The sequence below is a fragment of the Botrytis sinoallii genome, assembly GCF_014898435.1.
Source record: "Botrytis sinoallii strain Bc 23 chromosome Unknown BSIN_006, whole genome shotgun sequence".
NCBI lineage: Eukaryota > Fungi > Ascomycota > Leotiomycetes > Helotiales > Sclerotiniaceae > Botrytis > Botrytis sinoallii.
Window position 1 is genome coordinate 2,311,670 of NW_024066033.1, and position 27,454 is coordinate 2,339,123.

At 39.5% G+C, this 27,454-nt stretch overlaps 10 protein-coding genes across 10 annotated transcripts; 7 read left to right on the forward strand and 3 right to left on the reverse strand.

Annotated features, from left to right (window-relative positions):
• Window positions 1-64: 64 nt before the first annotated feature.
• Window positions 65-944, forward strand: EAF02_004424 (uncharacterized protein; the record flags this gene model as incomplete). Its single annotated transcript, XM_038900472.1, has 2 exons — window positions 65-150; window positions 203-944. The coding sequence occupies 2 exons, from the start codon at window positions 65-67 to the stop codon at window positions 942-944; spliced, it is 828 nt and encodes a 275-aa protein (XP_038760179.1).
• A 1,223-nt stretch (window positions 945-2,167) lies between these two features.
• On the forward strand, window positions 2,168-3,088 carry EAF02_004425 (uncharacterized protein; the record flags this gene model as incomplete). Its single annotated transcript, XM_038900473.1, has 2 exons — window positions 2,168-2,274; window positions 2,326-3,088. The coding sequence occupies 2 exons, from the start codon at window positions 2,168-2,170 to the stop codon at window positions 3,086-3,088; spliced, it is 870 nt and encodes a 289-aa protein (XP_038760180.1).
• Window positions 3,089-5,215: 2,127 nt separating this feature from the next.
• EAF02_004426 (uncharacterized protein) lies at window positions 5,216-6,160 on the forward strand (the record flags this gene model as incomplete). Its single annotated transcript, XM_038900474.1, has 2 exons — window positions 5,216-5,265; window positions 5,449-6,160. The coding sequence occupies 2 exons, from the start codon at window positions 5,216-5,218 to the stop codon at window positions 6,158-6,160; spliced, it is 762 nt and encodes a 253-aa protein (XP_038760181.1).
• A 1,507-nt stretch (window positions 6,161-7,667) lies between these two features.
• On the reverse strand, window positions 7,668-8,197 carry EAF02_004427 (uncharacterized protein; the record flags this gene model as incomplete). The annotated part of the gene is made up of 2 exons (XM_038900475.1): window positions 7,668-8,133; window positions 8,193-8,197. The coding sequence occupies 2 exons, from the start codon at window positions 8,195-8,197 to the stop codon at window positions 7,668-7,670; spliced, it is 471 nt and encodes a 156-aa protein (XP_038760182.1).
• Window positions 8,198-8,967: 770 nt separating this feature from the next.
• EAF02_004428 (uncharacterized protein) lies at window positions 8,968-10,650 on the reverse strand (the record flags this gene model as incomplete). The annotated part of the gene is given in 3 exon segments (XM_038900476.1): window positions 8,968-10,216; window positions 10,266-10,373; window positions 10,392-10,650. 3 exon segments carry the CDS (start codon window positions 10,648-10,650, stop codon window positions 9,201-9,203), a joined length of 1,383 nt encoding a protein of 460 aa, XP_038760183.1. The 3' UTR covers window positions 8,968-9,200.
• Window positions 10,651-12,733: 2,083 nt separating this feature from the next.
• Window positions 12,734-14,544, forward strand: EAF02_004429 (uncharacterized protein; the record flags this gene model as incomplete). Its single annotated transcript, XM_038900477.1, has 2 exons — window positions 12,734-13,034; window positions 13,085-14,544. The coding sequence occupies 2 exons, from the start codon at window positions 12,734-12,736 to the stop codon at window positions 14,542-14,544; spliced, it is 1,761 nt and encodes a 586-aa protein (XP_038760184.1).
• Window positions 14,545-15,157: 613 nt separating this feature from the next.
• EAF02_004430 (uncharacterized protein) lies at window positions 15,158-15,846 on the reverse strand (the record flags this gene model as incomplete). Its single annotated transcript, XM_038900478.1, has 2 exons — window positions 15,158-15,592; window positions 15,700-15,846. 2 exons carry the CDS (start codon window positions 15,844-15,846, stop codon window positions 15,158-15,160), a joined length of 582 nt encoding a protein of 193 aa, XP_038760185.1.
• A 489-nt stretch (window positions 15,847-16,335) lies between these two features.
• Window positions 16,336-17,620, forward strand: EAF02_004431 (uncharacterized protein; the record flags this gene model as incomplete). The annotated part of the gene is made up of 2 exons (XM_038900479.1): window positions 16,336-17,290; window positions 17,346-17,620. 2 exons carry the CDS (start codon window positions 16,336-16,338, stop codon window positions 17,618-17,620), a joined length of 1,230 nt encoding a protein of 409 aa, XP_038760186.1.
• A 457-nt stretch (window positions 17,621-18,077) lies between these two features.
• On the forward strand, window positions 18,078-19,893 carry EAF02_004432 (uncharacterized protein; the record flags this gene model as incomplete). Its single annotated transcript, XM_038900480.1, has 4 exons — window positions 18,078-18,471; window positions 18,532-18,645; window positions 18,706-19,713; window positions 19,838-19,893. The coding sequence occupies 4 exons, from the start codon at window positions 18,078-18,080 to the stop codon at window positions 19,891-19,893; spliced, it is 1,572 nt and encodes a 523-aa protein (XP_038760187.1).
• Window positions 19,894-20,701: 808 nt separating this feature from the next.
• Window positions 20,702-21,788, forward strand: EAF02_004433 (uncharacterized protein; the record flags this gene model as incomplete). Its single annotated transcript, XM_038900481.1, has 4 exons — window positions 20,702-20,747; window positions 20,799-21,179; window positions 21,241-21,663; window positions 21,730-21,788. The coding sequence occupies 4 exons, from the start codon at window positions 20,702-20,704 to the stop codon at window positions 21,786-21,788; spliced, it is 909 nt and encodes a 302-aa protein (XP_038760188.1).
• Window positions 21,789-27,454: the final 5,666 nt, after the last annotated feature.

The following is a 27,454-nucleotide window of genomic DNA, read 5'->3' on the forward strand; positions in this document are numbered from 1 at the left end:
AACTAAAGAGATTACGCTGTCAGTTTGCCAATCTATTGTGAAGATCCAAGCGGTACATACAGTCATGTCTTTGAAACGTAGCGGATTGCCCCTCGCCGACGAGGAACACGATGATGAACCTTTCAAGGAGCCTTGGACGCCATTTACAGAGTAAGTATTGTTTCATCTTTGATTTGTAAACCTAGACTAATACTTTGATCAGCGAGCTAGGAACAGAGATGGTCCGGATTCTTATAGGCAAGAATAGTTACAAGAAGGTCTTTCATGTGCACAAAAACATACTTTTCGACAAAATACCATGTTTCAAGGAGCTTTCCATTGACAACCGCAAAATCGTCGAATTTCCAAATCATGTACCAAGTGCCTTCGACGTGCTTGTTGAATGGGTCTACACAGATTGCTTGCGAGGTATCGAGATCATTGGTGGCGATGATCAAGATTTTCTTCGATACAGATCTTGGTATCCCGCATGTCTCTATCAACTTGCAGAAGAACTACTTCTTCCAGAGCTTATGGATCGAGTCATGGAAGTTGAGAGAAGGTTCGATGACCAACACTGTCCTAATTACGATCCTGATAGTCTCAAGGAACTTTACGAAAAGACTTCTAAAACCTCAAAATTCAGACAGTATTGTGCAGAAACGATTGCATATGTAGTCCGCAATAAGGCAGAGAAGGATATTCCAACGCCTGAATTGTTGTCTGCCATGGATAACAAAGATCTTGCCGGTGATTATCTAAGTATAAGTCGGAGGGTGACCATCGAAGATCCAAGCAAAGGCTCGGGCTGTCGGTTCCATATGCATGATAAAAGTGAGAAGTGCTTGGCAAAAGATCATCCCTGGGAAGGAAAGGGCACTATTTCGTCGCATGAACAGATAAAAAACAAAAGAATACCACCAGCAAAGAAACCGAGGCTCTCCAAAAGCCCTCAAGAGTCTTGAATATAGTCTGAAAACAAGATAGTTGAGGTTTTTAGGTTGGTATCATACTTCGAGGTCATTGAGAATGTTGAATCGATTTGAGGTATTGACGTCTCTTAACCCTGCGATATGTATCTGGGTATGCATGAAGTTCGGGCATGGTCGCTTTCCAGTGCTAAGCTGTACTCTGGACTTTAGGCAGCTCAGAGATTCTTCAATTCTTCTCCCCCCGATACTTCGAGACTTCAAAGGAAAGATCAACTATATCTAATTGCAGATGCTGGGAGGACTTAGTTTTCAGGTTTCAGACACGGATATAACTTTTCTCTGAGTATGGAACGCATTGCAGTAATCTCAAAGTTTATGAATGTAGGGAAACAAAAATAGGAACAATGCAGCTACTTTAGCTTCAAATTCTAGAGTAATCAATGCATTTTAAACGTCTCTCGGTCATCTCTAATCAACAAGATCCAGTGACTGATTCGCAAATGGTGTTACTTAGTTGCATGCTCCCTCTCTATTTGCAATTCTGACATGCTTCTATGAGACCTTTTCTTTGGCCATAATGAGGCTTCTTGGAACTCGATCCATGATTGTTAGAGCTTTAAGTCCCGTATGACGGTGTTACATGGAGCTCCCACATCTCTAGCCTCGAGAGAACATTAGGACCTATGTTTTGCCAGAGTTTAGGGGAAGCTATGACTTGGCTTACAGCTGCAGTATCCATGGTGTAAACAGGTACTCGTGAAAGAATGAACCAGTATTACAGCATTTCAAGAGAGAAACTTAAGCATCGATGTGGGTGAGCTTGTAACCATCAACTTGAGCGCCAGTCTGAAAGAAATGTTGAAAACTCATCTTTCACTCAAGTTTTTAGTCAAAACAACATATTGGAAAATAAATAATAGTCTGATATTCGTCACATGATAGCCGGCCAAGATTGCGGACTCTGGGTAAACTGAAATTTAGTATTCACTATTCTTTGGATAATTTCGCAATCTTCAGAGTCCCCAAGCTTACGAATTAAAAGGAAACCCTTCTGGATTAATTCCTCGAGAAATATATTCTCTATTGACTGACAACTGGCACGTCACTTTCAGGACTTGATTAGGCCACCGCTATCACCCACAAGTAAGTAAAACCAATCACTTCATAAATAAAAAGCTTTATTCTTAGATTTAAAAGCCTATTTCAGAAGTTTTTGAATCAAATTAAGCTGTAGGACATCATTCAAAAGCTTCACCATGGCCCGAAAGCGCAGTCACTCTGAAATCTCGTCGGGCTCTTCTACAACTTCAGAAGATAAAGATTCGACCACCAGCGAAAATCCTACTGCTGCTTTCTTCGTAGAGTAAGTTAATCACACTCATATAAAGGATTCCAAGCTGATCATGACATATAGTTCAGTTGGAACAGATATGGTCGATATCCACGTCGGGCGAGGTGACGACAAGAAACTATTTCGTGTTTACAAAAAAAGAATCTGCACACAATCTTCATACTTCAAAGAATGTTTTAAAGACGGAAAGAAGGTCTCGAAACTCCCATTTAGATCTCCCAAGCTCTTCGATATGATAATTGAGTGGGTTTACACTGGAAACCTGGATTCTATCGAAGATACAACCCCGCATAGCACAATGTATTCGTTGTATCAACTTGCAGAGTTTATAGAAATGCCGACCGCCATGGATAGTATTATGGACTTAATTCGCAGCAGACATTATGAGAAGGACTTCTATATCGGAGCACGCAGCGTCGAGGATATTTACAACAACACCTGCTTGAATTCACAACTCCGAGCTTATGCTATCGAATTGTTTATGTGCAATCTCCGAGGGGATACTGATGAAAAAGAAGAGGTGATTTCGAACCATGCTGTATCATTACTTTTGGGAGTAGCGGGTTTCACTGATGATTTCATAAGCTTGAGTAGGGAGATCACTATTGAGGATCCTCGTAAGAGCGGATGTCGTTTCCATGTGCATGGAGAGGATGATTTCTGCGGAGAAACAGAGGATACTGATGAGTTTGGCGATGAGGAATACGTCTGGAAAGCTGCTAGTGATGATGATTTTGAAGAAGATGAAGATGCCATTGGCAGCAATGAAGGCGGAGATGGTGCTGAGATCAGGGATGTAAAGATCGAAGTAGACCTTGAAGCTTAGATTATTGAAAAGTACCGGATTGAGTCTCTAGTCCAAAGAGACTTGTATGAAAGTATGATAGAATAATGGTTGTATCTTTACAATATCTAAGACCATTTGTTTTCCCCTTGAGGAAGCCATCAACTCACTCTTGTTGTTTGTATTTGAGCCCCTTGATTCTCGCTGCTTGGTGAATATGGATACCGAACTTGGAATCGAGGTTTAACCTAGTTCACTAGTTGATCATAAACAAATGTAAGCTATTTCCGGTCTTATTGTTGGATAAAGAAGGATTTGACTACACACGAATAATGGATGTGTTGGGTCAATAATAAAAGATGATGGTGTCTATCCAGGAGCCGACGCGATACAGATATTGGGTGGTATAAGAACATGCTACCACCAATAATTACAATCAGATCTCGCTATTTATAGACAATGTACTAACGCTGACAAATAAATAACATGGACTCTGCCCGGGTGTATGCCACACAATACCATGTGTTTTGGTGTCGATCAGATAAGAAGAACCGATCTTCGAAGTGGCCTAAAATCTTAATGGCAAGGACTACGCTAAGGGATCTGAATACACTCGCAGGAACGAAGTCACATTTCCCTCTCCTCTCCACGTGACTTATTGACGTAGGGCAGGATAAAATCTAATTTGAGTTTCAATCTAGAGGATTAGAGTTCAGCCGCTAGTAGTTCAAACCTAAACCTATAGACCACTACTTTTAAACCCTTCACGCAGCAATTGAACTCAGTTTTTTGCGCCAAGTCAAGTATCAATTCTACGTCATGCCTGTTGGCTTCTGGGCACGAAATACGCTAGTCACTCGCTAGGAAAAGAAAATGTGGGGGAGCTTAACTTTTTTCTCGCAAGCGTAGAGATCTTGTCTACATACAAACCTTCATTGTAGCTGTCATCATTGTCCTTAAAATTGCCAAGTTACGACCGTGGTCTGAAGATTCTAGTTTCATTCAATGGCGTTCAGATTTACACTGAACCATTGGGTAAACCGTGCTCTTCATTCCTTCCTGAAACTTGAGATATCGGAAGTATATAGCCGACCCTTTGAGGAATATGAGCCAGTCAAGACTGCTTTTCACACATGGGTATCAAGCCAACACCGGTGATCATCCCAACGCTGAATCTTAGCTGAAAATACACTAACCTGTGAGCCCAGTAATTACTCAGGATGTTGCATCAAATTTCCCAGTTTAAAAAGTTGAGGAAAGTGTACATATTCTCAACCTTCAACACCCGGATGGTAATTCCAAAACTGATTTCCTTCTTCAACTTCAACAAACCTTAAGATTACTACTGTTTAATGCAGCACAGTCTATTGCACGCAATAGCAGGAGGCATGAGTGAGTCTTTGCATTTTAGGCAGATATATATCTCGTATCTGGGGAATATTCTTCGTCAAGACTACATAGTGCATAGAGATAGATAAAGTTTGTTATAATGAACACCAGATCTACAACCATTTCAAACAGAACCTTCCTATGACGAGTGATGATAAGTAAACTACCTAAATAGAAAGTAGTGTGTAATGACAAGACATGCCCATTTGAACTAGGTGTGAGATCGGAGAGGACTCGAAAGCTTCTGGGCCGATCGAAATCTTGAATTTGATTGTAGGAGCTATCATATCAGTCTTGGTATGAATAATTCGAATGCTGAAACTATATAAGCTTTCTATAGATCATCGCTAGTAAGTCTAGCTCATTGCTATTTCATGGGGTAGAAAAAAACTAACAAATACGACGTTCCCCGCACAAATTATTCGAACCTATAAATAGGTGACAGACGCCCCCTTTCTTCTGAACTCTTACACGATCTGTTTCTTCATTACATCTTTCATAATACAATTACATTTACTCGCTTTCGACCATTTAATCTCTAATAACTAATTCAATCCATTCACTTTGATAAAACTTACCGGTTTACCCATAATTTATCTTCGATATTACAATCTACCTGCTACTGAATACTCGAACTGGTACCATCACATATAAGATCTCTCGACTCCATCTTATCACTATCTCACTGTCTTGAACAGCATTGGATACCTATCATTCAATATCTCTCATATTCGCTTCATTTACAAGCATTTAAGCGAGAAAGCTCCACACCACGCAACAATGTCGGATGAAATGCAAGGGGTACAGATGGAAGGCTTGAGTCGACAAGAGTATGTCATGATTTCTTTCTGCACACTTGATATATTTTGCATGCTTGGGTACATACAATTGTATCGCTCTTCGTTAGAAAATCACACCTCACTTTAGCAATTGAAGGCTTTACAGATTATGTAATCATGAGCATCGATTGATGTGTACTGAAATTATTACTAACAAGATTTTATTGAGTACAGGTCCGAACAAACTGTCTCTATTTTAGTAGAAGGTCAAGCGTTCAAGATTAATAAAAGGCTTCTCTTTCGTAGAGTTCCTGTCTTAAGCCATCACAGATTTCCGCTCCCCTTTGACGTAGATCTCCAATCATTCGATGCGTTTTTAGATTGGCTACACGAGGATAAGCTGCCAGCGTTGCACGGAATTTACCACGAGAACTCGGGCAAATTCACATACGCAGGTTACAACCCCGACGCACTATACAGACTAGTCACACACTTGGAACTGGGCGCTCTCGCCGACAACATCATGGATTGCATCGGAAAAGCTCACGTTTCTGTGGGTGTTGGTTTCAGCAAAGATGAAATCACGAAAATATATATCGAACAAGATCCACACTGGGGTCTAGCTCTTTTTGCCGCTTATTGGATCCATCTCGAAGATACACGTCCAAACGACTACATGAAAGTTACGACAAAGGCGGAGCGCGAAGATCTTTTGAATAACGGAACTATCGCTATTGATGTGGGGCTCCTTCGCGGACCATTGTTTCTGGGAAGTCATACAAAATGCAGATATCATCTTCATCATTTTAACGCAAATGGGACGTGTCCACGAACCCACAGTACCGATATCTGCTTGTGGGTTATGAATAAAGATGGTGACATGGAGGACATGCAAAGTTGGAGAGCCAAGAAGTTTTTGGATCCAGTACAGGATCAAAGCGGTTAAGCCCGCAACTTTCAGATGTTTTACTTGATACTAGCTCTGATTAAGTAATTCTAGGAAATCAAGGGCCTCAGAGGGGATTGTAGAGTCTTTAATTTCTTGAGCATGCATGGAATTACATGTTCGGAACAGCGTAGTGGTGGCATAGCTAGGTTTTGGCCACCCTTAAAAAATTGATTTTTAACATATTAGGGGATCATGGGCGTATTCGGTTGTTTAGACGGGAGTTCAGGGACAGCATCGTCCATGAATTTGAGGAGTATTCATATCAGGGTCAAACCCCCCAGCGATCAGAAATTACTGATGTAAAATGCGATTTGTTAGACTAGAATGTATAAAGATGTTTAATTTGGAGTTTTTGGAAAATGTGTTTCTTAGATTGATAATAAAAATTTGGTTCTTCGGATATGCTTTTCGTTGTATTCATTCTCTGTGATGCTTCAAGCTTCGATAAATGTGATCAAGTAGATTTTAACGTAGCAAAATGGCGTAACAAAACAGATGGAGAGGAAAGTAATGATTATGATCCACAATAATCAAATATTCTATACATAGAAGAAGTACTAGAAAGAAACACACCCTCTTGGGAGCTAATCATCAAGACGGTCGTGTAATCTGCCTATAAATGTACGGTCAGTGAAGCCAAAATTCATACCGTCGCGAAGATCGAGATGGAAGTAGATGAAGGAAATTGCGAGGCGGTAATATACCAATCTTGAAGTCGAGTGACTTCCTAATCTGTCGGATCCTCGACATCTGAATTGGACGATGTGCACTGAACTGAGCGACCGCAAGACTAAAAATCCCTTATAAGTTCATTATGGGTATAACTTCTAGAAGTTATCTGTGTGTGATAAACATGACAGAAATGAGAAAATGGTAGAAAACGTTGTATTCAATTCATTTACCAACCGTTGTGGTGCGAATTTGAAGCTTCGCCAAGTCATGATGTTATTTCGGAGACGAATAATTGCTAGGTATGAATTCAATTCTATGGAGTGCAAGATACCTGCCTTTATGTAAGTGGTCATTTCAAACATGTCGTTTTGAAAAATATATCATTAGCTTATAATTCATAATTTTCATTTCACAATGTCAAGTCTTTACTTTGGTTCTTGCTCTGTATTTCTTCATGCTCATGTGTATCAATGTGCTGGAAGCTGGATATTGCTTTCATGAGGCTCTGTAATATGAAAATTACATTTTAAATTCCTGGCTTGTGTATGTGAATGTGAAGTGACAGGCATGAAATTCAAGATTTTATGCCTTCCTCATAGCCAGTCTTCCCGACAATGAACCTTTTCAAATACGACATGCCATATGTCAATCCCAAACGAAACCAGTCTGCAGACCTCAATCGAGAAAGTGCAGCCAACATCCCAACCATGCAATTTGTTTTCTGCACAACAAGAGTATCAGGACGCCATTGAAAAACACACGTAAACCTAAGACAAACACCCCCCACCAACTCCTCTCCCAAAATCCATTCTTCACATAGCACAACAACAATCTAAGACCTCTTCCTCGACTCCGCAACCACATCAACATTATTAGAACCCACATTCATATTCGCCCTCTTCTCCAAAACCCCATAAACTTTCCCCAACACCTCAAACATCTCCTCCGTATTCCTAAACTCAAACTTCTCATGAACCCTCATCCTCACCTCCAAATACGCTCTCGGTTTTTCCCCCAACCGCGACAAAACATACGCCATGCGAATCGAAAAACGCGCATCGCTATACGCTTTCAATTTTTCCTTCATCTCCTTCTCCCATTCCACATAGAAAATTCCGACATGGGGGCTGGGATATTTGGAGTAGGGAATGAGGTTGAAAATGGGTGGGTCGGGGACTTGGATGATGTTCGCATCGTAGCATCGAGGATCTTCGGGATGGGATGGGCTGCGTCTGAGTGGATTTGCTTCTGCGGACCAGGCGTCGATGGCGTCGGTTCTGGGATCGTAGGATGGGGTTCTGTGGGGTGAGAGATGTTAGTAATGGATTGGGATTGTGTTCTTGGTGGGTGTACGAACGCCATTGTGAGATTTTCTTGGTGTGAAGTTTAGTGCTGTGCGAGAAGTTTCGTTGTTCACATTTATTCTTGAAAGGTCGTTGATAGATTTCAAGTTTCTCACAGCAGACTTTGTAATTGTGAATTACAAACGATAGATACACTTGAAGCCAGAGTTTCTTGTGTTTCCAGAGCGGACGTCTGCTTTATTTCTAGGTGATCTTCATACCATAGATACAAGACCTCTTATTGAAAGTGAATTCAAGTCATTAATTAGCTGTACTCGGGTGAATTCGGGTTCTTTCATCATACGTTTGACAAAAGTTCAAAACCCTGGAACTATTGAGAGTATCTAGATTCAAGGGAGTATCTTTGGCTGAGACTAGTATATGAAAGGTTTCATTGCCAGCATTCAGGTATAAATTCAAATCAGAGAATGTATCGATCCTCTTCAAACAAATTATCAACATCACCAAGAAGCTGTTATTTACTAGGTAGTAATCACACGAGAGAAGTTCAAACCTCTGTTTATGCTTAAAATGTTATTAAACTTATTAATATCTCATTTATTAACGCAATTCCAGCCCCAATCTACCTGATACATAGAGTATCAAATAAAAGAAAAGAAAAACACCATACTAACAAAATCCTATTTAATCATCGCATCTACAATATATCAACGCAAGTTCTACAGCAAACTATCATTTCAGATACATATATAAAGACTGATTCAAAGACAATGAGATTTTCATCTCAGAGAGCCATGGGAGGAGAGCAGTAACAATATCATTTGAGCTACAGGCCTAACACTTGACTTATAAATGCATAAATGAGCCTTTATTCATAAATCGCAAACAATCTCTCAAAAACTAATAAAAGAAATTTCCAAAACTAGGAACATAAACTCGCAGCAGGACCCCATTCCTCCAAGAAGCTGAATATCTTTCCATCTCAAACCCATCTATTCCTCTCCCGTCCATGACCATTCAGTAACCCCCCACCCCCGCAGCATCCTTACGACCTAAGAAAATCAAAGCTCGCGAGAAGTAGGAATGACTCGACTAAATAAACACAAACTAGCATCACATGGTTCTGCAGGGCTTTCCGCCGGTGCAGATGTCGATTCCGCTTCATTCAATATGGAGGATTGAATTGTAACTGGTCCGATGAAGGTTGAAGGTATAAGGCTGTTTACACTAGAGGAATATTGTGAAGAGGAGGTGGTGGAATCAATGTATGAAGATTGGGATTGGGATTGGGATTGCGGTTGAGATTGTGAGATTTCTAGTAAGGATTTGGAGGAGGTAGATGATGTCGAAGTATCAGATTTTGAAACTGTAGGTGGACTTTGATTGGCGACGGATGAGGAAGTTGAAGTTGCAGGGGAAGTGAATGAGCTGGAAAGCGGGCCGACAGAGACAAAAGTCGAAGTCGAAATCACACTCGAAGAAGTACTGGATGTGACCATTGGCAAAGAAGAGGTCGGCGATTGAATAATTTGCGTCGTCGAAGTCGGATTCGATATCGAAGTACTAGACGACACCGATGATATTGACGAGGTAAGCGATTGAAATGTCGAACTGGAGCTAGGAGATACGAGTACTGAGACTGAGGTAGAAGTAGATCTGGATCTGGTAAAAGTTATCGGAGGGTCTGGTATCAGAGTTGAACTAGACCTAGGAGATGTCGATATTGCGGTTGAGGTAGAAGTTGATCTGGTCGTAGTTATTGGTGTATCTCTTGCAAGACTGGATGTTTGCGAACTCGAGGAACTTAATTTTGTACTTGTACTTGAAGACAGAGTAATCGAAAGGACAGTGCTGGAGGTGCTATAAGAACAACTTCCCGATGAGATGGCACTGACAGCGGTATAAAATGCAGGACGATCAGTTGCACAAATACCAACACTATTTTGACCTGTGCTTTGGTATACGCTGATTGTTCCATTTCCGCAGCAAAAATTGCTAGTACTAGCACCGATTGTGACCCTGTATTGTTGCCATGAAGTATCTGCACATTGTCCAAGTGAATTGTAGCAATCCGTACCTTTGGAAAGTTAGCTTAAATTGGTGAGTAGTGATGATAAATAACATACTATCATTGCAACAATAAGGTGCAGATCCGGTTCTTGTCTTACAAGTTTGACCCGTGGGACAATAATATCCAGTAGTTCCTGGACATACTGATTCCCCTGCAAGCTTTGCTACGCTTCAGAGAACACTGGATAGTGGTGTGTAGAGTGCATATCCTGGACCAATTCCGCGTGAATCTGTACATCCAGAGCCGCAAGCACCTGGAGCATTGGCAGTAGTAAGACAGTTGCAAGCATTTGCCACAGCAACAGAACCTCCAAGTAGGGCGCAAACACCGCTGGCAAGTTCATCAAGTGAAGGGGAACCGACGGTCTTGAGTAATGGGCACTGCGCAGCTGACAAGACTGCTACAGCAAGATAACAAGCGTTTAAAGAACAGCACGACATTGTGAATTGCTTGGTATTCGTCAATGATGGTCTATTGAGAATTTCTCAAAAAGAAATAGCAGATGTCAAACTATTACACAAGATTCCATAGCTGTGGAATGTTACCTCGATAGCATCCATGGAATTTGTGCTGATCAACCATTACTGAGGAAATGACTATCTTGGAGTATATATAGCTTGGCAACATATTTGTCCAGCGTGCTGGTAAACTCAGATAGGGAGGCTATTCGGTGGAGAAAAAACAATCCTCAATTGACCATTGGTAAAACCTGCCAACAATTTGGTTACGCTCTTCAGTATATACGAGATTTTGTCTGGAATATGTTCACAAGCGAGAACAAGTCAATGTCTCGTTTGATTTTGTTAAATCGGGCCTCGATTGTTGCTCGATTTTTTTGTAGTGTAAAACAGTGTTTGAGATTGAGATGGTCAAATCTGGCCGAAATCTGGCCGAAATCTGACCGTTTTTTTCTCCGAATAAGTAAGGATGAAATTCATGGTAAGCACCAAGAATGGTTGATATGAGTGGCCGCAGGTGGGTTGTATTGTTCTTACTGAAAGGATGTGGAAGAATGCTTCAATGTTGGAGATATTAGAGGTTAAGGCAGAGCCGTGTTGGCTCAAGATGAGAAAGATAGAAACCTCGTTCATGTTATTTAATGTACGAAGCCCTCTAGTTAATCCGTGTGATCAGCAGGATATTAGTCCAACTGCTTCGCTTGTGTGGTGATGATGGAGATTCTACAATCAATCAAGAGTTGAGAATACCACTCTTACCATACACAATCAAAGGCTTCCGTCTATAAGAAGAGGGAGGAGAGGGGATGGCAGCTACTAGTATGAAAGGGGGAACCATTAATTGAAGTTTGTGATTTTTCAAATGCTTGTATGATCGATTCGTTATCTTACGAGCTACTAAGCCTATAAACCACAATTAAGCCCGCATTATCATCGTAACTTGTTATCCAATGTAATTATACACTTGTATCATTTGCATCGCAGGGCCGCTAACAAGGGGGCTGCCAATTTTTGTATACAGCTATGTATCCGTCTGACTGGTACTCCCGAGTCCACAATGTGAATGTTTTCCACCTAATGGGTTACGATAGACGAGCCTCCCGAGCCTCCATGAATATAAACGCCTGAGGATAACGTGCATAAGGGATGAGACATCTGCCACAAATTCTTTACGCGTGTAGACTTCGACATGAAGAATTCAAGAGCACTCCAGAGCACTCGAGATAAATAGTAGAACTATCTACTATCTATCTTCCAAAAATGTTAGTTTGTAATGCAAATCGAGGTGGTTTACACATTTCCGGATATCCGCGGGGTAGTAAGGTATGTTTAATTGAAGGGCAATGATTGGATTTAATGATGGTGGAATGGGAGAATGGCTTACTAATCCATAGGAAGGGGGTGCGAGGCTGGAGGCTGCTGCTTTAAACATATTTGACTGATATCCATTTTTGTGAGCGATGTTATGTTTCAATTTGGTGATTGCATGAATAAAAGTAGAGATGATCTCTTTGCCTTGATCTGTCTTCCACTCTTCCACCCGTTTCAAAATTACAAAAGACCAACTTACGAGCTCATAATGTCCTCAAACATTATACTCATCTAGGTACCTATATAAATTCTATGATCCCCATTATGATTATCAAAGCGGCACCAGTAACATCCATTTCCAGAATAGCCTCCCCCATCATCCCGCATGGAGGGGCAATATGAAATTTCTTATCGATGGCGTTATTTCACGATAACAGCTACTGAGCAAAAAATCCCCAAGATACAATCAAACACCCAGAAGACGACGGAATTGGTAAGGAGATAGTTCGTTCTTTGCTTCTAGTCCTCTCTCTCTCTCTCTCTCTCTCTCTCTCTCTCTCTCTCTATGACAATTGAATGCTAGTTATATTTAACATCTACTTCACACATCTATGTATTCATCTTTTTTTCCATATCTCTCCTACATCTTCATTCCTTTGATCATATCTATCTGATAAGATTATTCCCTTTAATCTCTTGTCACAATCATCATATTCCACACAGTAACATCAGATAGGAGTTCACGGGATTCATCATGACTCCAATATCTCTTCTTACAGGTATTGATGCAACATCTCATATTCATCTTATAATTGGATGCAATCCATTAGCAGGTGCCAGATGTACGAAATCCGTGGAAGTAGGAGCAAAACCAATTCTCATTGCGCCTGAATCCTCCGAGTTGCATTACACGTTACAAAAACGAATTGACACTGGGGAAGTACAATGGCTGAAGAAGTCATTTGAAGATAATGATCTTATGACTCTAGGTAGAGAAGAAATTGGAAGAGTAGTCGATGCAGTCTTTGTTACCTCTGGACCTCGAGATCCATTAAGTAAGTATAGTTATTTATTTGGTGTGAGACCATTCAGCTAATTCGTCTAGGTGCATATATCTCACAACTCTGCAAACGTAACCGCATACCAGTAAATGTAGCCGATGCATCAAATCTCTGCACATTCTCCCTCCTTTCCACATACACCGATGGGCCACTTCAAATCGGTGTAACAACCAATGGTAGAGGTTGCAAACTCTCCTCTCGAATTCGTCGCGAAATAGCCTCCTCGCTTCCTAAAAATTTAGGAGAATCATGTTTACGACTCGGTACAATTCGCAGACGTATACAAGAAGAAGATCATTTAGCACATCTCACTGCAGCCGGAGACTTGGATAATGAAGAAGAAACAGATCAAAGTTCTACTTTCAACAAACTTATTACCGAAGCAGATCTCGATGCTGCAAAAAATAGACGTATGAGATGGCTTTCTCAAATATGTGAATATTGGCCCCTTCGTCGGCTTGCGTCGATAACAGATTCGGACGTCGACAGTGTCTTGAAATCTTACGCCACCAACCCATCAACTTCGGCTCCTCTTGACACATCAAACCTCGATTCCCGCGTCTCAAAACTCCCACAAATAATCTTAGCTGGTTCTGGACCCGGGCATCCTGATCTTCTCACTCGCGCAACCCACAAAGCCATTCTTTCTGCCGATATAATCCTCGCCGATAAACTTGTTCCGTCGGGAGTTCTCGACCTAATACCCCGTCGAACACCTATCCACATTGCGCGCAAATTTCCAGGCAACGCCGAACTAGCACAACAGGAATTGTTGTCTCTCGGATTAGCTGGTCTTCAAGCGGGTAAAACTGTTTTACGATTGAAACAAGGTGACCCTTATATATATGGAAGAGGAGGAGAAGAGTTTGAATTTTTCCGAGAGCAGGGATATGGAGATCGAGTTGTTGTTTTGCCTGGAATCACCAGCGCACTGAGTGCGCCACTATTTGCTGGAATACCGGCGACACAAAGAAGCGTTAGTGATCAGGTACTTATATGTACTGGGACCGGCAGGAAGGGAAAACCTACCGTGCCGCCGCAATATGTTCCTACTCAAACTGTGGTCTTCTTGATGGCTCTTCATAGAATCAAGGGATTAGTGGCCGATCTCACCACCCACGATTCCGAAGACGCAAAAGTGGTTGATGAGAATGGGAATGTTGATCAAAGTAGGAAGTTATGGCCACTGAGCACACCATGTGCAGTAATTGAAAGAGCATCGTGTCCGGATCAAAGGGTCGTAAGAACTTCTTTGGAATCTGTCGTAGATGCTATTGAAGAAGTGGGCAGTAGACCACCTGGGTTATTGGTACTTGGAGCTGCATGCGAGGTCTTGTTTAATCAAAATTCTAGTAAGGAGGGGAGAAAGTGGGTTGTTGAGGAGGGATTTAAGGGGTTAGATGATTTAGGCTTAGGAGAAGTAGGGCTTGTGAGTTGCAGTGTTGAGGGCGAGAGGCCGGATGTAGTAAGGGGGGATAGTTTTGGGAGGGAATTGAAAGTTTAGAGGGAAGAAATATGATACCATAGATTTTGTGATAAACATTCATTCATACATTCAAAAACGTCTTCAGTGAAGCTAGACTTGGGAAGTTGATTTTGCTACCTAAATATATGTACCCCAACCAATTTCCAATAGAAGAATTTATACAGGAAGCAAGCACCGTCGAAGAGTGACATAATGACTTCTCGCTGAAAATCTGTATCTCCATTGCTATTCACATCATTCTGGGTATATCCGCATTCCATCATCATCATCATCATCATCATCATCAAACATCATGTACAAAACGCCGGGTTGGACATCTCCCTTTGGCGCTTGGAACCATTCTTGTGAAAAGTACCGGACCCCTTCATAGCCTGCACTCTCGTATCTGGTCCCTATGATGGCTCGAATTGAATCGCCATGAAGTCCTTTGCTTAGATCTGATTATGGTAATTCCACTCAAGTTATGGCATTGGACAGCGATCTGGCATATCGACAGGATCCGGACCAGCTCTCCAAACCCAATTCATATCCAATTTTTGATCTGTGTCATCGTAGCGCAGGAGAAAGCTTGCAATCAACGGTATGTTCTTCCAACCCTTTTCTGCATCTACCCATCCATAACACCTGTAGATCACTCACCATCAAAAGACGGCGGCGCAACACTCATCCTCAACTGTCTCTGTCTCTGCTGACTCTGTAATCCCAATCTCTCCACCGCATACCCCAATCTCTCTTTCTTCTGCCTCAAAACCTTTAACCTCATTGCTTTCTCTTCATTACCCCCTCCATTTCCAAAGGGACTTTTGTTCCCTTTGTTCAACCCTATTTCCCAGCTCTTCTTGCGACTTAGTTTGCTGGCTTTGGAGGTGGGATTGGACATGGAATCGGAAGATTCGAGACGTCCCGAGAGAAGCTGGGAGCGCGCGATGAGTTGTTCTTCTTTGCGCTGGAGACGGGAAATGAGGGATTCGGAGCGGGAGAGGAGCGTTTCGATGGCGGGCTCGAGTTCTTCGGCGAGGGAACGTTGGGCTGCGTGGAGGGTGGTGGAGGGGGTGAGTTCGAAGTGCTGGGTGGAGGTGTTAGTTGGGGTTTGTTTCTATAATTGGGGGAGTTTGAGAGTCGGAGATCTGAGATCTGAGTAAGGTTGGGGAAGATGATGAATGGGAAGCGTACTCTGGTGGTACTCAAAACGGATTTCAGACGGGGAAAATCAGAAATGCCGGAATCGAGGATGGAAATGCTGTTATCTAGGGTACTTAAAGAGGCTCGTAGAGAAGCTACAGAAGAGGAAAGAAGAACGGAAGGGTTTTGCGAATTCATTTTTGTGGATGCTGCGAGTGGACTGGTTGAAGGCAAAACTGGGATTCTGGGGTTGAGAGAGTTTGTGGGCTTGATATGTAATAAATTGAGGTTGTTGATGTTTGCGTTGGAAGACGCGATGGTTGCTGTGACAGGGATAATTACTCCCTGTGATTTTTTTGGCGGGGTGAATGAAGGGTCACCGGGAGATATTTGTTACTTCTAAGAATTTCAAGAGTCTTACGGTTTCTACATCTGAACCATCCGATGAATAGTTGCACAATGGCATAACATCTATTAAACTATATCAAACACAAATACCAAGATCAAATTCTGTTAATCTTAATTTTTGATGTCAACATGCCGTCCTGCGATTTATGAAATCGGATAACAACGGTCTTGTGTATTATGTAAGCAGCATCGATTTGCAAGCATCCTTATCAGAAAATAATCTCAACATTTCAACGGTGAACATTTCTATTACCAGCATATCAAGTTGGGATATTCAAGATGGCATCGATGGTACCAAGATTCAGATGTCTAAATGCACCTCCATTGAGACAGGCATCAAGAAATATCCTTGCAATTCCTACCACAGCTACACGTTCCTTCGCCACTGAGACAGATGCATCCAAGCCAGAACCTATCACGAAAAGACGTCCCACATACTTCAAAGACAAGATTAACGCCGTTCCATCGTTTTCAGAGTTTGTGGGCTTGCCAGATAAGCCTTTGACCCCCGATGATGCACTCGAATTGCGAACTGCGATGGTTGGACCACCAGGGAAGAAAAGACAAATCACCAGATTACCTGAGTGGTTGAAGACGCCCATCCCCGACAATTCGAATTACAAGAAGATCAAGAAGGATCTGCGAGGCTTGAATTTACATACTGTGTGCGAGGAAGCAAGATGTCCAAATATTTCGGATTGTTGGGGCGGTGGTGATAAGAGTGCTGCGACTGCGACGATCATGTTGATGGGAGATACTTGCACAAGAGGATGTCGATTCTGTAGTGTCAAGACTGCGAAAACGCCAGCGCCATTGGATCCTCACGAACCGGAACATACAGCGGAAGCATTGTCGAGATGGGGCTTGGGATATGTCGTTTTGACATCTGTGGATAGAGATGATCTTGCAGATGGAGGGGCAAGACATTTCGCAGAGACGATTATGAAGATTAAGCAGAAGAAGTCGTCGATATTGGTTGAGGCTTTGACTGGTGATTATGCGGGAGATTTGGAAATGGTGAAGTTGGTTGCGGAAAGTGGGTTGGATGTTTATGCGCATAACATGGAGACTACTGAGGAACTTACACCGTTTGTTCGAGATCGAAGAGCGAAATATAGACAAAGTTTGAAGGTTTTGGATGCAGCTAAGAAGGCTAAGCCTTCGTTGATTACGAAGACGAGTATTATGCTTGGGTTGGGAGAAACTGAAGAAGCATTGTGGCAAACATTGAGAGGTATGATATGCATGTCCGTCTTCCACACAACTTCTTGCTAATAATATATGATTAGATCTTCGAGAAGTCAATGTTGATGTCGTTACTTTCGGTCAATATATGCGCCCAACTAAGCGTCATATGAAAGTAGAGGAATATATTACGCCCGAAGCTTTCGAGATGTGGCGTCAACGCGCGTTAGATCTTGGTTTCTTATATTGTGCCAGTGGACCTCTAGTGAGAAGTTCATACAAAGCCGGTGAGGCATTCATAGAGAATGTTCTCAAGAAGAGAAAGGGTGTAACGATTTTGACTGATGAAGCGACGGGTATGGCTAAAGCGATTGTATAATATTATCTCAGTCTTGCAATTAATACTTCAACGTATGATAAGATGAGAACGGCGTTTGGGAGCTGTCTTTGGTGGCGGGAAGGTATAGATGACAATTGCATCTGAATACCGAATTAGATATTTGTTATAAATTATAAAACTTTTTTCAGCCAATTCATTCTGTTTTTCTCAATTCCCCATTTCTTGTGTAGTGATACCTACTTGTTTTCGGGTTTGGGGAGTCGTCCTGTCAGATGAGGCTGGAAATCTTCGTTTCGGGTAATTTTGCATTGAAAATTTTCCGGATTAGGCCCATGAATTTGCGCAAACGAAAAACTACCACCGCTAGGAATGAAGTCGCAGCAATTATACAAAAATAAGGCGACTATAGAATGAGCATTTCCCTCCTAGTTCTGACGCTCCTTTCCCAGCCTATCGATTTTACAACAACAATCTCCAAAAACAATCGCCAAACAAAATGTACCTTCGACTACCCCTTACCTCGCTTATACTCAGCACATTTACCCGCAGCTCTCTCTCTCAAACTCCACCCTCCGAACCCGAATCACAGGCGTCCCACATCCTTCAAGAATGTCTTCAAGCGCGCTCCGTTCCCTATTCGAATGCTACTTCTCCGAACTGGGCCAATCTGACTACTCCTTTCAATTTACGTCTGCAATATACACCTACGGCGGTAACGTTACCGAAGACGCAGGAGCAGGTGCGAAATAGTGTTGTTTGTGCGGCGAGGGCGGGGTTGAAGGTTCAGCCGAGGGGTGGGGGTCATAGTTATGCAAGTTATAGTATTGGCGGGAAGAATGGGAGTGTGGTGGTGGATATGAGTGGGTTTGATGAGATTTTGGTAGATCAGGGTGAGTTTCTGTTTGTTGTTTTATGAGAGAAAGATGGGGTTTTGACGTGCTACGATACAGAAACATATATTGCGAAGATAGGCGCGGGACAGAGATTGGGTAATGTGGCGTTGGGGATTCATGCCCAGGGTGGTAGAGCTTTACCGCATGGAACATGTGCTGGTGTTGGGATAGGTAAGATACTTATGCCGGAAGTGAGCTATTGGTACGAATCCATTCTAATCTACTAACCAGGCGGACATGCAACTCACGGCGGATATGGATACGATTCCCGTCTCTGGGGACTAGCACTCGACACAATCGTTGGACTCGACGTTGTCCTCGCCAACGGAACATTTGTCCATACAAGCGAAACCGAGAATACCGATCTCTGGTACGCATTACGAGGCGCCGCCGATGCTTTTGGCATCGTCACACACTTTTATATGCAAACACTTGCTGCACCAACTGAAGTTACATATTTCACTGCCAATATCTCATCTACGCTTTCCAGCTCCGAAAAAGTCTCTGCCGCGTTTTTGCAAACGCAAGATTTTGTTCTCAAAAGTCCTTTACTTACACCGAATATATCGTTTGGGTTCAACGTTAATAGTGCAGGCGGTCTTGCAATCACAGGAATGTGTACCTTTTGCGATCTTGCCCATTTCCGCGATATCGTTTTCCCGCAACTCGTATCCGGTTTCGATATCGATTCTCGGAATATCACGAATCTATCCTGGATCGATACACTAGCTACCCTCGCCGCACCCGATCCGCTGGCCCAGCCCCTCTTAAACTACGATTTACACGACACTTTCTATGTCAAATCCCTCGTTACCAAGAATGAAAAACCTCTCACCCCCGAAGCGGTCCTTGCGTTCTTCTCATATATCCTCTCTCATCAATCCCCACAAATCCCCTACTTCTCCATCATCAATCTCTACGGTGCTCCTGGATCTGCTATCGATAGCGGAGAGACATCCTCCTCTAGTCATGCAGATATGGATGCGCTCTGGGTATTCCAAAATTACGGATACACGCCCACGCATCTCCCACCGTGGGATGACCGCATCACGGAAGTCATTGAAGGGATGACGAATGCGGTTTTGGATGCGCAACCGAGGGGGAATTTCTCGGGTTATGTAAATTATGTGGATCCGGATTTGTCGGCGGAAGAAGCGGCGGAAATGTATTATGGGAATGGGACGTATGATAAATTGTTGGGGATTAAGACGGAGGTGGATAGTGGGTTTGTTTTCTGGAGTGAGTTTTTTTCTTCTTTATTTTTGGTGCTGGGTCAAATTGTGGCGTGGATAGTGTGGGTGAAGATATGTCTCGAGTGATGTCATTGATTTGAGAAAAATTGTCTAACGATTGTATATTGTAGATCCGCAAGCGATTGGAAATGTGGGGGTTTTGCCTGTGGGAGTTGGAGAGGAGTAATGGGGGATGGTTTGGATGGTTTTTGCATTTTCTGGTGTTTGGAATTTGAGTCTTAAATTGCGGGCAACGAATTGCATTTAGAATTCGCATATAGATGGTGTTGTGGTCGATATTTAATGGCGGAGTAAGGGCTGGTTGTATGTTTGTCAAAGTGCTGTTTTTCTCTTTTCATGGCATTTTTGGGGGAAACTTTTCATGTGTGGTTTCCTTTCATATTCCCTGAGCTCTAATTCTCAGTTTCGTCATTATTCTGCGTCATTGACTATGGTGCTCCCACTTATGACTAAATTACGATCGTGTAGTCATCGAGTGGCATGATCTGGCCGGCTGCTGAGGTGACTTCTTTTTATAGCCAGCCGTTGTATACTATGATTTGAAGATCTTCGAATTGAAACGCTTGTGTTGTGAGATATCTCGTTCCCAGCGATTTAGAGCAGATACTTATGAATCTAGAAAGTTTCGCGGATCCACGTGCCTACATCTGTTTCACAGCCAAGAAGCTGCAATTCACTTCATCGAATCGAGTCATTCGACTTAACTCAATGAGTCATATCGCTCGATTTCGAAAGTTTCCTTGAGACTGGGTACTCTCTATATCCAGGTCTTACGTGCACATAAAGAGCCTCATTTCCCTTGAATATTCAAGGACAAGATCTTCCCTACAATTTGACTTCGTAAAACCACTTCTGATAGCTTTTGTAGCATATTCTTACAGGCCACCTTTAATGATCTGTACTCAACACATATCAATAATTCAATACATATTTCCTCAAAGACAGATCACAAACTACGCCTTAAGCACCTTACAATGATGATCTTTAACAGAAATGAGGCAAGTGATTCTCTTCAACAATGTAAGTTTTTTACACAATCTCGTAGAACCTTGAGCTGATTTTGATACCAAGCCGATCCCTCTACCCCCCCAGTAGACGACAAACGAAAAATGAAAACAGAGCGAAAAGACTTCATCGAGCTCGCTCGATTTCTCTTTGGAAATAATTGGAAATTTACCAAGAAATTCCTCGACTTCGTCCTTGATCATGAATCTAGAAGTCTCTACGATCTACATATTTACGATCTACACTTTATGACATCTCGTACCACAGAGTTGTTATGTTTTGGTACAGATCTGGCTTTCGCATACAGAACCGATGTATCTGGAAAGAACACGATTGGGGAATCAAGATATACATCAATGGAACAACAAATCAAAGAGATCGATGTATATGCGACATTAGAGACTCTAATTTTGGTGGCAGAAATTAATACTGCCAATGCTGGAATTTGTAATCAAGATTCCATGCTGCCCATTCTGTCATATACATTGCTGATACTCATACCTTGCAGATCAACTTGATGGTTCTGTTCAGAAATTCATTACAGAGTTTCGACACCCTGACTTTAGTAAAACAGTCTGGAGCGATCACCCTTCTGCGGCCACAGATATTAACCTATCGACAACAAGCCCTCCCAGATTGATCAAATTAATGAAGATACTTTACGACGATGCTCAGTGGGAGTACACAAAGCTCGCTCTTGAGTGGGGCTTTGAACGAACAATTCACACAAGAACAAAAGTAACTCGGCTTCACGAAGAAGGAAGTAAAATAGCCGAGGAATACAGACTTCTACTTACCTCCAAGAACATTACGGAAGAAGAAGTAAATAGAGCCTTGCGTAATTATCTTGACGAGAGCTGTTTCGATATCAACGAGGCTGATGTGGATGCCACGTTGGATATTTTGCAGGCCTGGGATTGCTATATGTCTCGTCAGTTCAACCCTTCTTTTCATTTATACCTCCAGCAATTGGTTTACTAATTAATATATCGCTTAGGTGTTGGAGACAAAATTGCTGAATTCTTAGATGATGTCAAGAATGTTGACAAGGATTAGGAAGCATGATGAGAGATGTAGTGGAGCTTAGTGGGAGCACTGGTGTGCATTTGGTACTTCAACGCGAGACTTTATAATTTGAAGAATTTATGGTCTTTTATCTTCATTGCCTTTCGATTCTTAGTGAGTACGTTAATGGTTGAGATCTCATTATGAATTATCTGCTACTTGTCTATGTTGACCAAACTCTCCTGGAAATGGTACATGACAGGCACACGAAGTGAATCTCGCTATCGCTTGCTGCCACTTCTTCTTTAATCTTTTACTTCTCTGTGAGCCATATCTCATATCTTTGATCTTATTATATCCTTTGTCCCCGCATTAGGTACAAAATACATCTTATTGGGCAGTAGTTTAAATGATAAACATGTTGACTCTCCTAGACTGATATCACAGCCCCTCAAGATGCATCCCATATTCTTTCTCTCACATTACTCGGTGCACGTTGATGCGTGCGCTTTATATCGAAAATCAAAAAATTGGAAAGCTTTTAGTAGCTATCGAGACGATAGAATAGTGACTCAAGACACCTCATCAAACATGGCATTCATAAGTTCAAACATTCAGAGAAACGGTACCAGAACGCCCTGAATCTCCGTTCAGCAAGGATTAAATATTCCAAGTTTGAAGATAGCGTAGAATGATTGAATCCTGGCCGATGCTGATTGGCTTGGCATATAACCGAGCGAGCGCTATCAACTCCCGCATGCTCTTACCTGTGATCTAGTCCTCGAAATTGCTATATAATATATATTTGATGAGGGTATACTATACTAATAAATTTAAATATCAATTCAGATTAGAAAAATATTCAAAGCTTTGGATTGCATTTACTTGGAGCTATACCATGATTCAATGCTTTTCAATGTGATAATGATCGATCCCATATTTTGTATTAAAAATGTGAGATGTGTCGACATATCACTCGTGCAGACGACGAGTTAATAGACTCTATAATCGTGGTGGGATGTTAAGAAAGGACTGAGATATTTTTGAATCGATAGCCGAAATTTTTCTTAGTGGATAAATGCGTGGGTAGTACTATTCATATAGCACAAGTAGCTTCACAGAATCCATGCGTACGAATCTAAAAAGATTTCATAAATCATGAGATAAGAAATATCATCATTTCCGCCTTTTAATTATCTCAATATTCAGATCCTCTTCGTCGATAGAATGTATTTCATTGAATTTTGAATAATATCTTGATCTTTTTCATGGTAATATTGTGGTTTACTAATAATCGAAATTTTTTCGGCCAATCAGGAATCGGGAAGAACGTTTATCTCCTCAAAAATCTGAAAGGATTTGATCGTGTTTTTGATAAGGAACTAAATTTGTTTGGTGAAAGCACTTTAACCATATACTTCACCCTTTTAATTATAATTTTGTTGGAAATCACATGTGTAGCACGTGTGTGGCACGTGCACACCACTATAAAACTCCTTCTTCGGACTTCCCGGATATATAGATCTGATATACATTTTTTCAATATATCACTCCTTATGCGTAACTTGCTGTCTATTTCTGACAAATTTATTGAAAAACTAATTATATTATTCGAAAAAGCTTAATTGATATTATTATCTAAATCAGCTTTAAATTGATTGGATTTGTAATTATTATATAATTTAATTGGAAAGATTTTTATTCAAACCAGCTAAGTTATTTTCAATCATTTCAAATTATCTTTGCTAATAATAAAATTAGTATTAATCGAATCACCTTAATAAACTAAATATCTTACAAGCTTTTTCAATTATATCAATAATATCTTTATTACATTAATAATACTAAAAGCATATCATTAATAGAGATTGAAATTTTTTCAATTAAATACCTTAAGTTTAAGGTATTTAGATTCAAAATAAGAATAGGATTTCAGGATTAAGAATACCTGTGACGACAACAGGTTCACGACATGATAGTAAATGAATCAATTATCGATACTCGAGAATAACAAACTACTGTACAAAGGGTGAACCTGTAAGAGGCTTTTATAGGTCCGGAGGGGACCAGGAGGGGACCAAGAGGGGACCAAAAGCGAAGCGAGATTTGACCTGCCAGGTGGGGCAAATGGATGACTAATCTAGGCCTGAGGCCAGATCGTCACAATACTCAACCTTTTCGAAATTAATAATCCTAATTTTTTAAAAAGAATTGAAATATATAATAGAAATCAGATTGATCAGGAAATCTTCAGAATATATATATTATTATTAGAAATAGTTGTATATCACGGAGGTAATAGCTATGTCTAATGGTCACTTTGATCAGGAGATAGGTATATAGAGTGATAATAAACTAGATTGACTTGAGGTGTGATCATAAGGATCATACCTGCTTTATATACCCTGATCAGGCGATGGAGTCGCCTAATTAGGTATATAGGGTACACAAATGAACTGAGTGAAATAGTTTTAGTAATCATGGGAATGAGTACTCCGGAGGAGTACTAGGATTAATACCGTAGGGTTACACTATACGGTGAATTCCGTGACATTGTGATAATAGATTTCGAAAAGGATAGGTGCTTAATTTAATGAAAATGTTGGGATTCAAAAACATCATTTTTAAATTTCAATGTTATACTTATATATAATAGAATAAAGCTGTCACGGCGCCAACTACATGATCTGTAGTTGCCTTCGTGCCTCAAGCATAGAATACTAGCACGCCCTACTTCCTATAAGTAGGGCTTCACTTTTTCATAGCTTTTCTATTCTTATAGTATAATATAAGTCTTTACTCATATTATAATAATTTGTATTATTATTAAATAAGTTATTATAGCTTTATTTCTCATTTTATTTTCAAAGTCTTATTAATACCTTATTCTAATTATATCGATTATATTTACTATTGATTTATTGTATACCCTATTACTGATATTTTAAACCTCAAAAAGTATTAAAGATAGGTAAACAAATATCTATACCAAAAGCACTTATATTTGACCTATCTTTATAATTCCTTTTCTTAAACTATATTCTCAATTTCACCAAAACTGATATCTCTCTCTTTATAAATCTATTCAATAACTCAAATACTACACACTTTATTATTACTCAAGTTATATTTGAATTGATTAAATCGATTACAGGCTTATTATAAATCCAAATTGCTATTACTTAGGCCTAAATTATCAATGTTTAATCAAAGATTATTGAATTGAAAAATACAATTGAAATATTGAAGATTATTATTTATAATAATTCATAAGTTTTATTTTATTGTAAGTATTTTATTGCTTTTAAAAAGTTTAATAATAATAAATAAGATATTGCAAAGCATTAAGATCAGTATACAGCTTTTTGTAATATAATTAATTACTATTTAATTATAAATTACAAAAATGAATCAGAATTTCAGAAAATCATATTTCTTATTAATCTACTTTCTAGCTTTACTTATACAAACAATCAGATATACTTTGATATAATTATAGATAATATATATAATTCCGATCTTTGGTCTTTTGAATAGTATATTATAACAAGCATCTAGCATAAATTAAACAAGTAATATTAGACTTTAGATTTCTTACACAAAGCTTTTATAGATTATAATAAATATAAAATGAAGAAGACTCTATTTAATAATTTTATTATCAAATTCAAACAATTTACTATCAAATATAAGAAAACTATTAAATAACAAATCACTGATCTTAAATTCAAAGTCTTATAAGAATTAATCAATACTTTAATTAATCATTTTAATAAATCTTTTATTATTAATATCAATATATAAATAATCTAATAATAAAATATCTATAATAACTTAAAGAAGAAGATTTATCTTAATAATCAATATAAAAATCAAGATATCAACTTTAGTAATCAGAAAAAACCTAATGAAAAGAAGTCTACTATTACTATTATAATATTTATACCTAATCCCTTTAGAGATTCTATATAACTAGATATTGCTTGTTAAGGCTAGTAACCCTTATTATATTATAATAAAGAATAATATCTAGATTTTGGCCTCTGCCTTTATTACAAAAAGCCTAATTATATCAAATTCAATTATAAAGAAAAGCGATATAACAATATAAAATATAATATCAACTCAGAAATTATATAATATTCTAATCATCCCTCTATTACAAACCAATATATTCCGAATATCTATTGTTTTCCTATTATTGATTATTATTATAACTCTAAATCCTATTGTAATATTTATAACTCTATTTACCAGAATACATTCCTGTCTACTAATTGTTTCCTAATTATTATAACATTATTTCGATATACCTCTTTAGTTCTTATTAATAGCAAAAATCTGGGCGGATTTGTTGAAGGCTTTGTATATTCGAATAATAGCAGAAATTCAATTTCTCAATCAAGTATATTAAAAGACTAATCTCGATTTATAATTGTAAATCAAGATTCTTTATAGAAAGTTTGTTTTTATGAATTAAGAAATTAGTTATATCTAAAGATCCTTTATATCTTAAAATAATAAATAGCAAATCTCTTAAAATCTCAATAGAAATTTTCCTTATGCCTAATGTAATTATTCCATTTATTGATTTAATAGATAGTGAAATCGTAGGATATAGATTTATAGATAGAATCCTTATATTCAAACTTGATATTCCTATATATTCTCTTCCTACTATCTGCAATCTGTTATTTGTAGATAGAAGGACTTCTGATATTCTATCTTAATATATATTATTAGATTTACGGATTAATAATTATAAAGAAATTGGCTTATTCTATATTATCAATCTTTTTGACACAAACCCTATAATCCTTAGTCTTCTATAGCTTCAGCATTATAACCCTATCATTAATTGAATAACAATAACTCTTAAATTCACATCCATATTGTGTGAACAAGGGAATTCACTTCAAAAGAATGACTTCAATATAATGGCTACTGTATCAAAGGTATTTAGGCGAATGCGAAGGAGACTAGCTCTTTCAGTAGTGCCTATATAAGGCCTACTACTTCCCCTCATTAGCTAGCTCTTTATTTTTTTTTTTTTTTTATTTATATTAATTAACGTCTGTTTTGGACCTCCCTAAGGGTATTTAGACGTGCTAAGATAAGGAACTATTTGAGCGGTGTAATCATCGCAACCGAATTTAGCAATTTAACTTCAATGCCAGGGGCTATTCGCTCCTCTGCAGGTGCAATCCGTTTTTGTTTCCAGAAGGGAATGTTTGATCCGGATTGTTATTGAGATAAAGCTTGGTTTCTAAATGGATAGGCTCGTTATAGGCTTCGATCCCTATAGTAAAGGAAAAGAAGTAAGAATAGATTACTATTTGTTTAGTCAAGCAATAAGACTCTTGTATTATATATTGGATTTGCGGTTTTTAGAATATAGTATATTCAAATAATTAATTGAATAATGAGTTTATAAAAGATAAGCAATAAGCTTTATTAAAAAGATTATTGCTTTCTAAAAGTCCTTTAATAATTAGAATAGATCTGAGTATAAAACTCTGAGTCAGTAATTAACTGAGTGAGCTTGCTAGATGTGTGTAAGAGTTTCTTGATATATGTAATCGCCTGTTTGTTAGATTGTATTTCTATAGGGGTAAAAGGCTAGTCTGAACGCTTTAGATTGTTTATAGTACATTTAAAAAAGTAATATGGTTTTTTAGCATTGTTGTATAAGCAATCCAGCTTGTTATTTTAATAAC